Raw genomic sequence first — 15,974 nt, 5'->3', positions numbered from 1 at the left:
AATACTACATACTACCAGAAAGGAAATTTCTACTCTGATACTATTAACTGACAGGAAATATAATATAATTAAACCTAATTATTTAGTATATAAGTGTAATAAATATAATAACATGGAAGTTCTTTTTAAAGCCACTGTATATTTATCGATAGACCAGAAACTGTCAACCAGCAGTTTGAAAGTGACGTGATCAGTAATGTTTACCTTTGCTTAACTTAATAAATAATTAATAATTAATAATTAACTTAATAAATAATTAATTAACTTAATTCGTTGAACAAAGTATATTTTCATTAAGTGAATATCAAAAGTAAGACTATAATTATTGAACTTTTTAATTTATCTAAACTAGATCATTTATTTATAATTGTGGAATTTTTTCTATTGTGAAAATATAAAAAGAAAAGGTATGACATTGAAATATATCGAAGTTCAAATTTAGTTGTGAGATGTTAGTACTACTGAGTACAACATATCTACGGGGCTTTCACGAGCGATCGCACGGAGAAGGACGGTCATTACAGAATTGGCTGTAGACAGGAAAGTTCGGCGCTGACTGGAGAAGAAAATTCCTTTGTTGTGTTTGAATTTGTTTACGGCATCTATAATCAGCATTCTCCTTATGAAATTTGCCGTTTCTATACAGTAAGTTCGGTGAGTCAAATATCCTGGTGTGCTTCTCAAAATATTTCGATCAACATTTCCAAGTTGTGAAAATGGCGGATGGGTAACTAACAATGTGAAAAAATTCTCCTTCTTATCTTTGAAGTTCTGCGTTGCTTTCAAAGCTCATCGTGCATGTATTTATTTAATTTTATGCGTTTTTTTTTGTAATTTTTACCTATTATATCGTTAAGAACTTTTTTTGCTTTAGATTGTTTTTATCGTGCTTTCTTAAAGTACAAGAAACGGAAGCTTATTATCGCTTTGTTATATCGAGTGCAACAACACTTACGTGAAACACTCAGCGACAATATATTAACTTGGGGAATTGTTCATACAATTTAGATACGTTCAAAAATTTCATTAAATCTTATTTATTTAATAAAATCAAACATATATAATAAATATAATAAATACGTTTAAAATATATGAGATAAAATATCCTCTAGTATTAGTACCGTATTAATTTTGTACAGTTTGATTCGCTAAGGTTAGTATTTCTAACCTACGATAAAAGAAAATAAATTTAAACATCTATTTTTCTCCCTTTATACATATATGTAGATATTGTATTATATTATTATACTAAAAATTATATAATATTGAACTCTAGTAAGAAAAGCACGATATTATTTCCTGCAAAAATTAATAAATAAATATAAGAGGAGAATTAGGAACTTCAAAGTTAAGAAACAACACATTAGACATAATGGTTAAAATAATATTGTTGAAGATTAAATCAAAATATAATATTTATTTTATAGTTACAGTTACTGTTTGTTATAAGAGGTTTATAGGTACAGTATGGAAAAAATGATGTATGTTGCAGGATCTTAGGCAACTGAGTGTGTGTTAGGTGACAAGATCAGGTATCAACATCATCATGGACTTTAGTACAATGACATGGTGCAATTGACTCCTTTCCCGCTTCTCCATTTTATTATCCTTCGCTGATGGACTGTTTGCTGCACGGTCATCTTTGTTTTCATCGACTTATCTTTCATCGTACATTTTAACTGAGGGTGAAGAAGGAAGAGATTTCTCAAGTATCTAAAGAGAAGGTAATGCTTCATACAGTAATGTAATAAAATCTAGCTCATAATTGTGGAGGGAAGTGTTGTGATTTTACTACAGGCTCATTTAGTTCTTCATTATCTTGGAACATTCCAAGATGGTTGTTGAGAGTTAAGCACCATTTCGCATTTATAATTCACAAAGAAAATATATTTTCTTTTCATTATACGTTCATGCTATCTAATGAAAAATGGTAAGTAATTAATAAAATAGTAACATTGGGAACAATAAAGTGACCAAAAGCAAACTATTGCATAGAAATGGAGAACATTTTACATATTTGCATGACTGCCTTTTTTATGTTCTTCATTTTTTTAAAAGTATTGATCACCACATGCACCCTGATATTATAAACTTACCTTAATAAAATTTAAAAACTGATAACTTTTCTCGAGATATACATATCATGAATTTGAATGGTACTGAATTAAGTACATGAATAAATTCAGTAAAGAGATTTAAAAAGATGATAATCTTCTTTTATAAATACTGTTTCTTATATAAATGTATATCTTTCTGTTAAAAACTAATATAGATAATTATAATCATGGATTCTGCTCGTGTTGCATAAAATTGAACTCAAAGTATATATTTGCCATCTAAAACATATACATTTTTTTTGATAAACCTTTGTTTCATTATATGCGCTTAAATACCTTGAAAAACTTAAAAATGTAGCAAGTATGATTATTTGATTAATTTATTATACATGAAAGGTAGGTAAGTTTATTCGTACAAAGTTATGCATAAATAAAATATCAATATATTTTGCGAAGTTCAAATTAAAGTGCATATTTTATAGTCACACAACTATTATTACTTACAACAAAAATTCTGAAAATGTAGGAAATAATTAAGAGATTTAATACAGTTATTTATTTTTACCATATAAGTTAAGTTTTGTTTATTTATTATTGCCGCAAAATAAGTAGCAGGAAACGTTCAAATCCAGTTAAGACAAAATGGAAATCGCGCGAAAAGGGCATTTAGATATAGATCGTGACTTTTACATAGTATATTCCACTGAATACAATAAGCTAAGCGGAGCGCAAAAAAAGCCGGAGTGGGATATCTGCTGCATCCGCCTCTTCCCCTGATTCTTTGCTGTGAAGTGCATATCTCTTGCAAGGTCTTTGAAAGCTGGGAGTCATCGCCTTCTCATTGAAGTGCATTTCCGTTGCATGTTCTACGTGGACACGGTGGTCATCGAATTACTCTACAAAAAAAAATTTTCCTAACACTCTATTCTTCCTGTCGCATACTTTACGCATTGCACCGGTTTACGAAGTGCAATTTGTTTCCTTTGGTTTAAGGCACGTATCCATTGAACGAGAAGCGCATCAATAATGACGTAAATTTCTACTCGGCACCGTGGCGTCGCTAAGTTCTAGAAGCATAATTACGATATTAGTTTCTACGAATTTGTAATAAATTAAACATTACGTTAATCGTAAAACAATTATAAAACAGACTTTTATAAAAAAGAACCAATCTGATTACTCACTTCTAAACGTCAAACGCGTAAAACATACCTACATAACTACTTTAGAACTCAAAACAACGTTCTGGTACTCGCCAAACTTATTATTTATGGTGAGAGTTCTTTATATAACAAACTAAGAAGCAATTATATTAATTAACTATCACTATCATGATCGTTTCACTACGTCGCAAGAAGTGTTAATTCTGGTGCTGAGCGACGAGGAGAAACGCACGGATCGAACATATACATGGACGATGGCAATCAATTATTTACCTTCTGTCTACACTACAGTACACCGTATTACTGACGACGTATAATCAGATCGTGTATACAACACGAGAGTGTTTCGCTACTGATCGCACCGCTGGGTCTTTTATACTTGTCGATATATACTTATAATAGTCATGCTAATGCTTTCTTAACATGACCTCGTTTATTGAACGGATCGAAACTTTGGAGTTTTTCATAGGATTCGAAACTTCTTTTGTTTCACAAATACATAAGTATAATTAATCTAGAATATAATAAACTTAAAATTTAGATGAGTACTTAAATTTTCAATAAACATATTTTTAAGTTAAGAAAGATGAGTATAAGGGAAGTTTCGAATCTTTCATATAAAAATCGATTTTTATATTTCGATTTTATAATATTTTTCTTAAAATAGAGAAAATGCAGAGAGGTAAACGACCGAGAGAGTAATCGTTATAGTGACGGCGATAGAGAGAGAGAGAGAAACACGTGTGTGCGACGTTTTAGTCGCTGTGAATGCTTTGTAAGTTGATGCAGCTACAGTTCAGGTTGATCGCATAAAAGCCTGATAAATGGAATCGAGTCTCGTTTGTTTCGTTGGATCCCTTTTTCTTATTTATACCGTATCTTTACGACCTCTCTTTTGTGCTCGAGCTGAACGTGCAGCCAGCTTTGAATTACGGCGATTTCGTACCGATACATCGACCTCTCCTATTTCCTTCTCCTGCTTCCGTAAATTTTACTATGAAAAAAAAGATGAAAATTTAGATAAGAAAACGAATTTATTACAATTTATATTTATAGTTTAAAAATGAAGATGAACTTGCGGTTCAACACGGAAGTATAACTTGGACAAGAAAAATATCAAATTTTAAACTTTATTTTCTATAATATTAGATTATAATATATATAATTTACGTTCAGGGATGTATCTAGTTCTTGTTTCGAGAATATAGAAACAGGATTTTAAATGATAATGGTTCCTTCAAGGGAGCTACCCTTAACAGAATACAAAATTCACATGTACTTGTTTAACAATAGCTGAACTCATTTCATTCAACTTAACTTTGAGTAGACCATTATTGCGTTAGACCATTTTTCCGTTAATATTAACTATGTGTTTGCGTTTAAATTTGCCACGCGATGATTCACCAGAGCTGAAGTACATACACCAAACGCAATAAACTCATCGTACATTTTTCAGCGAATGCTTGAACATTTTATCTGAAATTGTGTTCAAAATTTGAGAAGCTTAACGTGTTTTCTGGACGGTTATCGAATCTCCAATATGTGCTCGAAGGAGCTGGTCCCTGGTCCTGACGGAAGCTCGACGTATCGCAAAGTTTCTCGAAAAAGACAAAAAGAAACGTTTGAAATGCGCGTTTGTGATTCCTTATGGATTTTCTTTCTCTCACGACATCATGGACGTGTCACCGCTGTTTGGATGGAACCTGAGGTGGATACTTGCCGATTTACCCTCATCGTTGTGTATTAATTTTTCCATTGATCTATGTCGACGACGAAGTTTCACGACAGTCAACGATCTTACCCGAACTACGATATATCGATTGTTGTTTAGGTTTGATCCTGATGGTTGCTCGAGTGTCAGAATATTAACTTTCTAATATGACGAAATCGTTTTATGACAAAATCGGAATTCTTTATCTCTGGGATCAAGAATTGTCATAGAAAATTGCATTGCTTGTATTGGTATGAATTCAAAATTACCTTATAATAAGCAAGTACAATTAAGTTCCATTAAATCTAATGTAACTGAAAACGTGATTAAATTTAAGGCACTCAAGGTAGATGATTTGAGAGAACGACTTAATTCTGACAAAATCTGCTGCGGAGTTAAGAACCCGATTTACGTGGAATTTCATCTGCAGACTGCTGACTTGATAACGCAGTTTCGAGGATTCGCTAGACTTTCCTACTTGCAACTGGCGCTCTGGAATTCTAGGTATCTTTGTTCTTATGCAAGTGAAACATTCTAAAAATGAAGTCGACGCAGTGTGTAGGTCTCCATAGATAATTCCGCTCTCCTAGGAACCCTGTATCCCATCATTAGAACGTTACTTTATAATATCATAAACTTACTGAATTTTACAACATACCTTTTTAAAACTTATATTTTGAACTAATCGTGAGTAAAAACGTGAAATGCGATACCGACGTAGTCTTAAGGATTGCGTTTAGAAGGTATTCACGCTGCATTATCAAAGTTTGAATCTACCGAGGATTCTTGTTCTCTATTTTTAGAACGCTGTCTGATGGATTCCTGAAACGGAAGGCTGCGTTGAATTTGAGGTGACTTCGACATTATAAGTAATAACATCGATAATCTTTGTTTACAGTTCGACTATAAATTTATGTTAAATATTTATAGTTAAGCATTCCCCTTTTCTTTTTTCTTTTCTTTCTTTTTCCGTCCCTAACAAAAAAATCACGGTCTCGTAGTTACTTATTATCTGTCAATTTGTTTTTTAACATTTTCACTCCTACTGACACACGCCTTACGTCCTTTCAATTGTTTTAATAATATTGCTGACGGCAATCGTTGAGTTTTTGTTTCGTTACTGTTGTGTCTTCATGCTTAAAAGAAGAACATTTTATCGCAGATGTGTTGTTACTCCTCGCTACTTGACTACTGATTTACCCAAATAATTCTTGATAGCAAAGCTTCTCGATTAAAAAGAGCACTGCTTGTTAAAAAGGAAGATAACATTTCAATAATAGCGGAAATGTTAAACGGTTGTTTACAAATCTCGATTTATATTTAAATACATGGTAGATAGTGGTCACCTAATAACGATAATAATTGTTTCATCGTGAGAGGAGGGTGATTTACGTTTGGTAAATGTGAGAGGCCAAACTTCAGGATTGCTACTTTCAGGTCGTGCAGACTATAATCATCATTAAGAAGAGGTGAATAATAAGAAACGTCATATCTCATGTGAGCTCTATTACAGATGAACGATCCTACTCTTGATTTCTAACGGATTGTTATATATTGTTCTACAAATTCTATTTCATTTCATTTATGCTTCCAAATAAGATCTCTAATTAATATTTCTTTGTAAATATTTCTGTGCATATCTAATATTCCATTATCTCTATTTTAATTAACTTATTTACATTGAGGCTGATTAACTATTTCTACGCTTACTGTAATAGTAGTAATACTAAAATAATTGGTTCTTTTTGAATGACTACGTAATATTTGCAATAGTATACGAATCGGTGATCGTTTATTTATCGCTCAACGTTTACGGATTTATGATCGTTACATGAATCATGGGAAAGTCAGTGGACATGGAGTCTGTTAAAACAATAAATGCTTCCGGTACACGTGTGTGGAATTTGCTCTATTCTCCTATGGAACGTCCGGGGTTTATATTGCTTCATAAACAACGATCGGCTGGTGAAAAAAAGCGCACGATAAAAAATAGAAATAATTCTGTTACTCCATCGGTGATTGACGTAATCATTGCGCGAAAAAAAAAACACTGTTTGAATTTATTCTCTGTCTTTGGCAGTTCCATCTTTTTGCATAAACTTCAAAAATAGGCTAATATTCATCTCTTTTCCTCTTTCGTTGGATTATTAACTGAAAAATAATTTAATTATTTTACTAATCGTAATTTCACGAAGTAGTTTGTACTTATATCGTGTCATGGAATTAGTTTAGACAGTAATTCAATTGAAGAGTAGGGAAAGCAGGAAGACTTTTGAAATCTATCAATTAGGATATCACGAGTTATTTTCCATTACATCATTATTTTTAATAAAAATAGTGAACATGTAATTTATTCTCTATATGTATACACTTATTCCATGCTATTTATTCTTTCTTATTTCACTAAATAATTATCACTTCTTTGCAACACTGGAAATTAAAGAATAATCATCTTTTTTAAAATTCATTAAAAGAGAGAGAAAACAGGTTAGATAAAATAATGAATATTCTTTTTAATTCAGTTATATAAAAAGTGAAAACATCACACTATCAATATCTTAGAAAGCTGAAGTGTAGAAAAAAAACTTTCAAAACGATGATATGAAATTGATAAGAAACTGAAAACAATTTTCCAATTATTTTTTATGGAAAATGAGAGGTTTTAAGCAGGCCTGTGATCGCCTTCGAACAGCAACGACGTTATAAAACTGTCCCTTACACGTTGTAGGGCAGTGAGAATCCAGAGAGGTCAGAATTGATATTTCAGAATCTTTTATTCATTCGACACAGACTCGTTGGCCGGTTATTATTCATGCTTTTAATCGATACGTGGAGAAAGACCCTCAGTACTTGTACTGCATTAGTCGTGATAGCTCGATAACAAAGCATTACAATAGTACTCATATACCTCTTAATCTGTTAATTGAAAAGGAAAAGATATTTTGGAGATGGTACATACTTTATGTAGGTTTTATCCTAAACTCTATAATTTCTTCTTAATCATATAATTTCTAAATTTATTATCTATCTTAAGTTCCGTATATAAATTATTCTTTGCTTTTTAAAATACATTTAATATACACGAGATACCTTGTATTATACCTATACGTAATAGTTTCATTCTATATTCATAGTAACATTCTATATTCATACGACTTTGATCGAGTTTTTGAGCTCGTATCTTCTCAGGTTCTTATCAATCTACTTATTTCGACAGTCGAACATGTAAACTTCGGTGTTTAATCAATTTTGCAACTTGATTATATCGTGGAAACTATTACACTACGCTACAATAATACAATTCAACAACCATTAAATCTGAAATATTGAAAAGCTTGCCAGATTTGCGAAACCTTTTAAAACCCATATGCGATACAAATTAATAATAATACAAAATTAAACATTTCTTCATGCAGCTCTGGCTGAGGATTCAGGACCCAACTCAATTTCTTTGTTCTGACACGCGTGACATAATTGCTTTGCCTTCTAACTGTTCTATGACTTCAGCGTATGTCTCTTCTCTGCATAATGAAAATCTGATCAGCAGTGATCAGCAGTGTTCAAACGCGGAGTAACCACTCTGATTAATATCCAATAACATACAGACTCATACATATACAATATAAAGTCCACATCTTCAATAGGAATCGATTCAGGGCATGTATTCGTGCTGACAGAAGCTCTCGTTTCTTATTTTTTCCGGCTTTCTGACTGGGTTTCAGTTTTCTTATTCGACTTCTCGGATGTGTAAACTTCGATGCCTGGCCAATTTTACGATTTCGTAACGTCGTAACGTATCGTACAGGTTACTGTACCTAGAACAATCTTACGATCGAGGTCGTGTGCAATTACAACTTCGTGTCGATGTTAGAAGACTCTCGGTTTCCGGAATGAATTACTTGAAACTGGGACGGTGAACATGCGACTTCGAGACACGTAAGCCCTAAAAATAAGAGGTGCGATAAAACCTACGACGTGAGTGTGCAGTTGATGGAACTTGAATAACGAGATCATAAATCAGGCAATTAAAACATACTCATTGATGTAGTCGCACACAGAGCCTTACGTATCACATAGTCATAAAAGTCACAAAGACCATTTGCAAATCGGTACTTAAAATGTCACGAATTCGCTAATTAATAGATTGAAATTAAGCACGTTTCTGGAAGGTGCTTGTTAGATTCCACATATATAACTTTTTAAACATATTGCTACAAAAAGAATTGCCCCAAATACATATGTAAACTTTATTGTACATTTAAGTTAATCTCAATTGCCATTTTGGTGCTACCAAGTATACATATGTATGACGATTCCTGTATAATTGAAATTTTGTTTACTTATGAACGAGAAAATAATCGTCGATCAGAATTTAACATGTCTGAAGAAACAAAATTGGCATTTAGTATAAATCAGTTATTTGGCGCCATAAAAGTCAAACACATTGATAAGCAGCTACGATAAAAATTAAAAAGTATAACAATTAAAATTAATATTTATTATCAGTCTATAATTGATCCGTATCCCAGAATGGTTTTCGTTGCAAAACTTATTATTACAGGAATGAAGAGTTCTTAAACCGATAGCGGATGATTAATTAAGTTTCCTATTTCCCTAATTCCGTCAGGAATAATTGAAACTCGTTAGGAATCGAATTTGTTTCGCCAGATTGGTATAATCAAGAACAAGGTTGAAATCTAGAAACGTAAATACTTAGGATTCTTTGGTAGTTGAACAATAAGATGGAATAGATACGATCGATGTAACCGTCGAGGCTCGTGTGCTGCTTGAAAGCTTACGAGATTGATGTTCCTGTCTCCACATACCTCGGGCAAATCGCGTTTCCCATGTCTGTTATGCCTCCTGGAATTCTTGGAAATAAGATTAGCCATCTTCGCGCGTCTTAACTGAATGGGGAACCGACATTGTTAGTTTCTCAAGTTTGGTGATTAATGTCTCGTATCTAAATGGAATCACCAAAATTTTCTAGATTTGAAATTGCTTCGTACTTTATTTCCGCTGTCTCTCTAAAATCGATAAATTTTTAATTCTCAATATAAACATTAATAAAATAATATTAACAATCAAGGAGAATTAATTTTCCGTATTTGAATGGAACTATGAGATTTTTAGATCTTAAATTATTAATATTATGTTTCATATGTTATTTTCACTGTGGTATAAGTTTCCATACGGATAAATTTGGCATTTCTAAATATTAATAAAAAAACAGGACAATTAAGAATTAAAGAATTAACATTTTCAAATTTTCGTATCGATAAATTTTTAATTCAATATCGTCAACATCGAAACAATGAAATTGAATAATTAAGAACTATTATAAACGTAGAAATACAGTATCATACCTCGAAGCTAATACCACAAGTATTGTAACAACAAATGAACATAAATTTCTACATATACATAATGATAATGACAATAAAAAAAATATGAGGAACAAAATATTGTAATGCCTTACTTCCATTTTCCAACCTTCTAATTTCAAGTGTCCTGTCTATGATTTTCATTTAATTTTAATTTCGGTTTTTGGATTTGGTTACAGATTCCCGAAAAAAACATTCGAAAATGAGTGTCATAATTAGACTACAAAACTTGGCATGGTCCGCCAACGCTCTGGATATTCGCCAATTCTTCAGAGGCTTGAGCATACCGGAAGGAGGGGTGCACATCGTTGGTGGTGAGCTGGGAGACGCTTTTATTGCTTTCAGGTAAAGAAACAAATGTCTATTAATATTAATCTATCCAGACAAAAAGATAACAGGCGCGTTAAATTAACTGTACATAACAAAAAGAACCATTTATCGTTTAAAGTTATTTTTAAAAAAATAATAAGAGGATATTTCTCGTTTATACAAATTCAAAAATATGTTCTTCAAAATACATTCGCTTCATACGAATTAAATGCGATGTAACTTGCAGCACCGATGAAGATGCTCGACAGGCGATGATGCATGATGGCGGCAAGATCAAGGAGATGAAGATAAAGCTGCTGCTCAGCTCGCGGACAGAGATGCAAAAAGTGATCGAGGCAGCCCGACAACAGACACTGAGTCTGCAATCCTTCATGCAAACAGCACCAGTCGCTGTCGCACAGGTTGTTCAGAAGCCAGGGTCTCCTGGTGAACGAAGAGAAAAAGAAAAGGACAATGATAGCGAATCCAGCAAGGATCGCAAGGACAGGCGAGACAGGTCGCGATCTAGGGATAGATCTCGATCCCGTGATCGTGATAGGGATAGAGACAGACGAGACAGAGATAGAGGACGGGATCGCAGACGTCGTGACAGAAGCAGATCGCGAGATAGAGAAAGAGACAGAAGAGATAGGCGTCGTCGTCGTGATAGATCCAGATCTAGAGATCGTACGCGATCTAGGGACAGAGATACTAAGCGTAATTCTACCGGAGAACGTCGGAAGGATGCCAATGATGATGATAATAATGACGTAGTCTGTGTAGGACAGTTTCATAAAGATAAGCCCGTGGCTGGTGCGAAGAAACCATTGGAAAATGGTATTTGGGAGGTTCCACCGCAGACACAGATACAGGCAGCCATGTTGGCGCCTGGAATCTTGGGTGCAGGTGTAGCAGCACTGTCACAAGATGGAGAACAACGCTCTATGACATTTGGTAATTCTGTAATCGGACAACCATCGATGCTCCAACAAGGCCAGTTTCCTATAAATGGTATAAACGGTGTTGGAAGCTTGATGCAGTCGCATATGCAAAGTCTTAGTCACACTGTAGGTATGGGTCCATTGTCTCAGAATGTAGGTGGATCAAGCCTACCTAGCTTAAGTACAGGAGTGAGTGCATTAAATAGATCTAAGGAGCCTTGGAACCAAAATGATCAAGGCCGAATGGATTCAATTAGGTTCCCTGGCAGATCAGGCCAGTTTGGAGCTGATATGTATGGTTCGAATGGTTCTCTGAACTACAGGCCAGGAATTAGACCAAACAATCCTTTCCTCAGCAAGGTACAAGAATTGGAAGGACGCCGAAATCCACACGCTTTTCAGTCAAACAGTTCTCAATTTAACTTTGACAATGACAGACAAGGAAACCGTAGCTCGACGAACAGCTCCAGGTTCTCCAATGAAAATAAGAGCGGTGGAGGAGGTGGACACTGTGTGGAGGTTCGTAACATGCCATTAAGTGCCACGTACAATGACGTTCGTCATGCCTTTCAGGGTATTTATATCAGGAAAGACGGATTGAAGTTGATCAACGATAACCACGGGAATCGCGTTGGTATCGCTTACGTTAAGTTCAGCAAGGCTGAGGGTAAGGAGCTTGCTCTAGGCACGACTAGATTCGTCAGAGGATCAGAAGTGGAGGTATTACACCTTGATGAAAGCATTTTCGACAAAGCGGTAGACTCTTACTCCCCTGAAAAAGAAAGAGACCGTGGAGAAGATGGAATAGAAGATGTTAGATCTTCTGCTTGTATTTTATTAACCGATCTACCGTCCTTCACTAAAGAGATGGATATAGCCAAATTGTTCCACGACTGGAAAATCAATGACTTGTTCATCACTAGTACCAAGGAGTCCGGAAGTGTTCAATGTATGGCCTACGTGCAATTCGCCAGAATAGAGGACGCGAAGGCGTCGGTGAATACATCCTTGAAAATTGGCAATAAACCTGTGACTGCAACCGCGATCACCGAGGATAAGTTTGCTCAAGCGAAACGCGACCACGAGCAGAACAGTATGAACCAAACCGCCAGCTCGGATTGTATTATCATGCGAGGTCTCCCGTTCCAGACAATCGACCGTGACATTCTAGACTTCTTCTCTGACATCGGTATCGTACCCCATCGAATACACATGTTACTCAATCAAAATGGAAAACCTGCTGGCGAATGTTTCTGTGAGTTCGATACAGCAGACGAAGCTCTCAGAGCCACTGCAAAGAATGGATTGCCTTTCGGGAAAAATGTACCAACCATAGAGCTGGTTCCGCGAGCTAAGATGTTGGAAACCTTAGGAATGGTTGATCCACAGATCATGGAGACGCAACAGCAACACTTTCCACCGTTACAAGAGCAACGACCACGGTTCGCTGGACCTATGAATCATCTACCCCGTTTTGGTAACTCTGGATTTGGACCTAGATGTCCCCCTGGCTTAATGGGTCTACCTAGACACATATTAGGCCGACATCTAGGCTCCATGGATTACGTTGAGGGCTTTGGCAAACCTGGTTGTGTATTATCCTTGGAGAATGTTCCTTTTAAAGCTGATATTAACGAGATTATTGAGTTCTTTGGTGACTTTGATGTAAAAAGGGAGAATGTCATACGTCGGTATAATGAGAGAGGTATGCCTACAGGCGATGCTAGGGTAGCATTTGTATCACCTAGTGAAGCACAGAGAGCTCTAAGAGAGTTGAAACATTGCAAGATGAGAGATCGTACGATATACATGAAGCTAGCGTGAACAGGTCTTCTCGAATGTTTCTAGGTTATGTACAGAGTCTCCGGAAAAATCAAAAGGAATCCAGGAGAGATTGATCATAAATTGAGCTTGAAGAAATGAGAAGATAAACAGTATAAAAAATGAACGATAGATGAACTGATTATATTTGTCAGTTATTAGATTTTTATGGGAACAATAAAAATGCGACAAAAACGATCAGAGGGGAGAACATGCTTCGAAAAGACGACAGTTCTCCGTGGATGGTGTATGATATTCGTTTAAAAAGAGTTGAGGATATTTTTCATTCGCCTGCGATCTTCTTTCATTCGTTCTGAAGTTTTTATGTATGAAAGACTGCACCGTTTTAAGAACATTAATTTGAATCATTCTTATTTCTTATCTCACCTCAGTGGTCGTTCTTTATGTCATTGACATGATTCTAAAGAATGTTAATCTTTAGCGAAAATATAGTTTAATTCTGATTGAACAGAATGATGCGAAGATTTGTAGTCTACAAAACCTCAGCAATTAGCAATAGCATAGGCAATTTTCATTCTCGATTGTTTTACGAGAAGATATTCTTTCCTTTTTGTTATTAAGATTTAGGTTAATTTGTAACGTATTGTCTGTTTAGTTTCTTTCTTATTATATGAAAGTCGGAATAAGATCATCTCGTAACATTTCGAAGAGACCGACGTTGTTGTATTCCCATACCCATTAAGACTTAAGAAATGTAAATATAATGTAAGCTATCATTGATTTTAAAATTGTCAGATTATGCCCTAACATTTTTCTCAGCACGTAATGTTATCGCCCAGTATACATGTTTTCGTTTATCTGATTATTATAGGTTTCCCTAAACAAAGCGCAATAAAGAGTACAATAAAAGACATTCATGCATGTATAGAACAAACAGAATTTTCATTGTTATCACGAACTTTTCGATGATATTAAAATAAGCACATTACATAAAAATACAAAAAAAGTACAAAATTCGAGTATCAAGAAGTCTTGCGTAAAAACAGACATAAAAATTGTCTTCGAATAAAAACATTCATTAAGAAACATCATATTTTCTACAGCCAATTGTGTATGTATATTTACATGTGTATACTGCGTTAAATGAATTTGTATATAGATTATACATAGACATACATTAATACATCATAAATAAATTCATCACAATTCACATACATGTAAAATAATATTTATACGGCGAATTTATTGACAGGATATAGGTGTACTTAAATTGTTCAGTTTGCTCTATGTTTTTGTTCGACGTAAGCACTTTAAAACTTCAATAAATTTATATTTACAGCGACACAACGGAGTCAATTTTATATCAATCTCCTTTAGCTTTTCCTTTATTTGCTAAGTATAAGCGAACAAATTTGTAGGATTTTAAGAAGCACCAGAATTATGAAACTCGATTACAATTGCATATTTCAAATATATGGACCACCTTGTTTAAGAGTTAGTAGAATCTCGTGATTGTAGATTACAGAGTCGTACAAACCATGTAAGCTCGCTCTAAAATGGTGAAATTTAGATCTGAAATTATCAAAAAAAATCTAAAATTAATTCAGAGTTATACTAACTTAAAACTAAGGGTTGCAAACTGACAGTAAGTTAATCCAAACTCGTATGCGTCATCTAGATTTATTTGAAAAGAGCACTTCGACGCTGCGAATCTTTAATTTGCAATTTCTTGACGCTAACTTTGAAATTTTAGAAACCTCAAACTTGCTGATCTAATTTGAGGACCCATATTAATTCTCAGTTTCTTCTACAATTTTGAATTTATTCCACATGACTCCTATGAGCCTATAGTGCTTAACCTTCACGCGAATAACGTCATAATCATCTGTAATCTCTATCACTTTTTTGTTACATACTCCCGCTATTACTATATTTTCTTTATATTCTCGCAATACTCGCTATTCGAAATAATCGTTATTAATTTCATCCTACCATATTTAACATGATTTAATTATATATATTATATCTCATGGTATACTTTATGAATGCATTAATAGTAACTTTGTAAAGGTCCACCATAAAAATGTAAAATCTATTATTTAATTGAGTAATTTTGTTATCATCCATCTTTCACACAACTAGTGCAATTGGGTTTCTATCCATTCTATGCAAAAACTTTCACAATCTCGCCGTCAGTGAAAATAAATATGGTATAACGAGTAGTGGGTGTCGAACTGCTCTTATCAAGCATCAGATCATCGATTTTTAATTGGAAGGACTGGATAGGATCCCACGTGATTATTTGTGCTAAATGTGCTGTGGCAGATCAGTGCTGCCTAAATATTGAATCACAAGCTATTTCTGTGACTTCTCCCCGTCTAGGCTCCTAGCCTAAAGTACATACAAACGTGTTTGCGTGCGTTCAGCTCTAGAAGGTTCACCTGCAATGTATGCTATGCATGCGTAGGACATAAAGTTATTCGTGCACTCAGAAAACGTGACAATGTCACTAACGAGTCGCATAATGTTTGATAACAACTATTATTCACTAAGCTTCTTTTCTTGATCAATCTCTTCTATTTTATTTCTCCAATAGTTATATTAGAGGATAGTGGTAAATATATTTG

The 15,974-nt window shown here is 34.3% G+C and overlaps 1 protein-coding gene across 3 annotated transcripts; it reads left to right on the top strand.

Annotated features, from left to right (window-relative positions):
• Nucleotides 1-137: 137 nt before the first annotated feature.
• LOC122569067 lies at nt 138-14,127 on the top strand. 3 transcript variants are annotated; one of them, XR_006317315.1, is made up of 5 exons: nt 138-654; nt 1,493-1,724; nt 3,051-5,182; nt 5,269-5,435; nt 5,735-5,870. XR_006317315.1 is itself a non-coding variant. In XM_043729543.1 (4 exons), exons 3-4 carry the CDS (start codon nt 10,518-10,520, stop codon nt 13,387-13,389), a joined length of 2,661 nt encoding a protein of 886 aa, XP_043585478.1. In that variant the 5' UTR covers nt 162-645; nt 1,493-1,724; nt 10,495-10,517; the 3' UTR covers nt 13,390-14,127. The 3 variants fall into 3 exon arrangements, 2 of the variants coding, with proteins under 2 accessions (XP_043585478.1, XP_043585477.1); XM_043729543.1 differs by lacking the exons at nt 3,051-5,182; nt 5,269-5,435; nt 5,735-5,870 and adding exons at nt 10,495-10,660; nt 10,872-14,127 and having other exon boundaries at nt 162-645; XM_043729542.1 differs by lacking the exons at nt 3,051-5,182; nt 5,269-5,435; nt 5,735-5,870 and adding exons at nt 10,495-10,660; nt 10,872-14,127 and having other exon boundaries at nt 164-654.
• Nucleotides 14,128-15,974: the final 1,847 nt, after the last annotated feature.

Source organism: Bombus pyrosoma, linkage group LG7 (genome assembly GCF_014825855.1).
Source record: "Bombus pyrosoma isolate SC7728 linkage group LG7, ASM1482585v1, whole genome shotgun sequence".
Classification (NCBI taxonomy): domain Eukaryota; kingdom Metazoa; phylum Arthropoda; class Insecta; order Hymenoptera; family Apidae; genus Bombus; species Bombus pyrosoma.
Note: the sequence above shows the minus strand (reverse complement) of the source record. Positions and strands in the feature narration are given on the sequence as shown.

What these genes read in the sequence shown, in the direction of transcription:
- LOC122569067 (XM_043729543.1), top strand. Translation starts at nt 10,518, where the DNA reads ATGAGTGTCATAATTAGACTACAAAACTTGGCATGGTCCGCCAACGCT. An exon ending in GACGCTTTTATTGCTTTCAG is followed by an intron (nt 10,661 to 10,871) that starts GTAAAGAAACAA and finishes TGTAACTTGCAG; the next exon opens with CACCGATGAAGATGCTCGAC.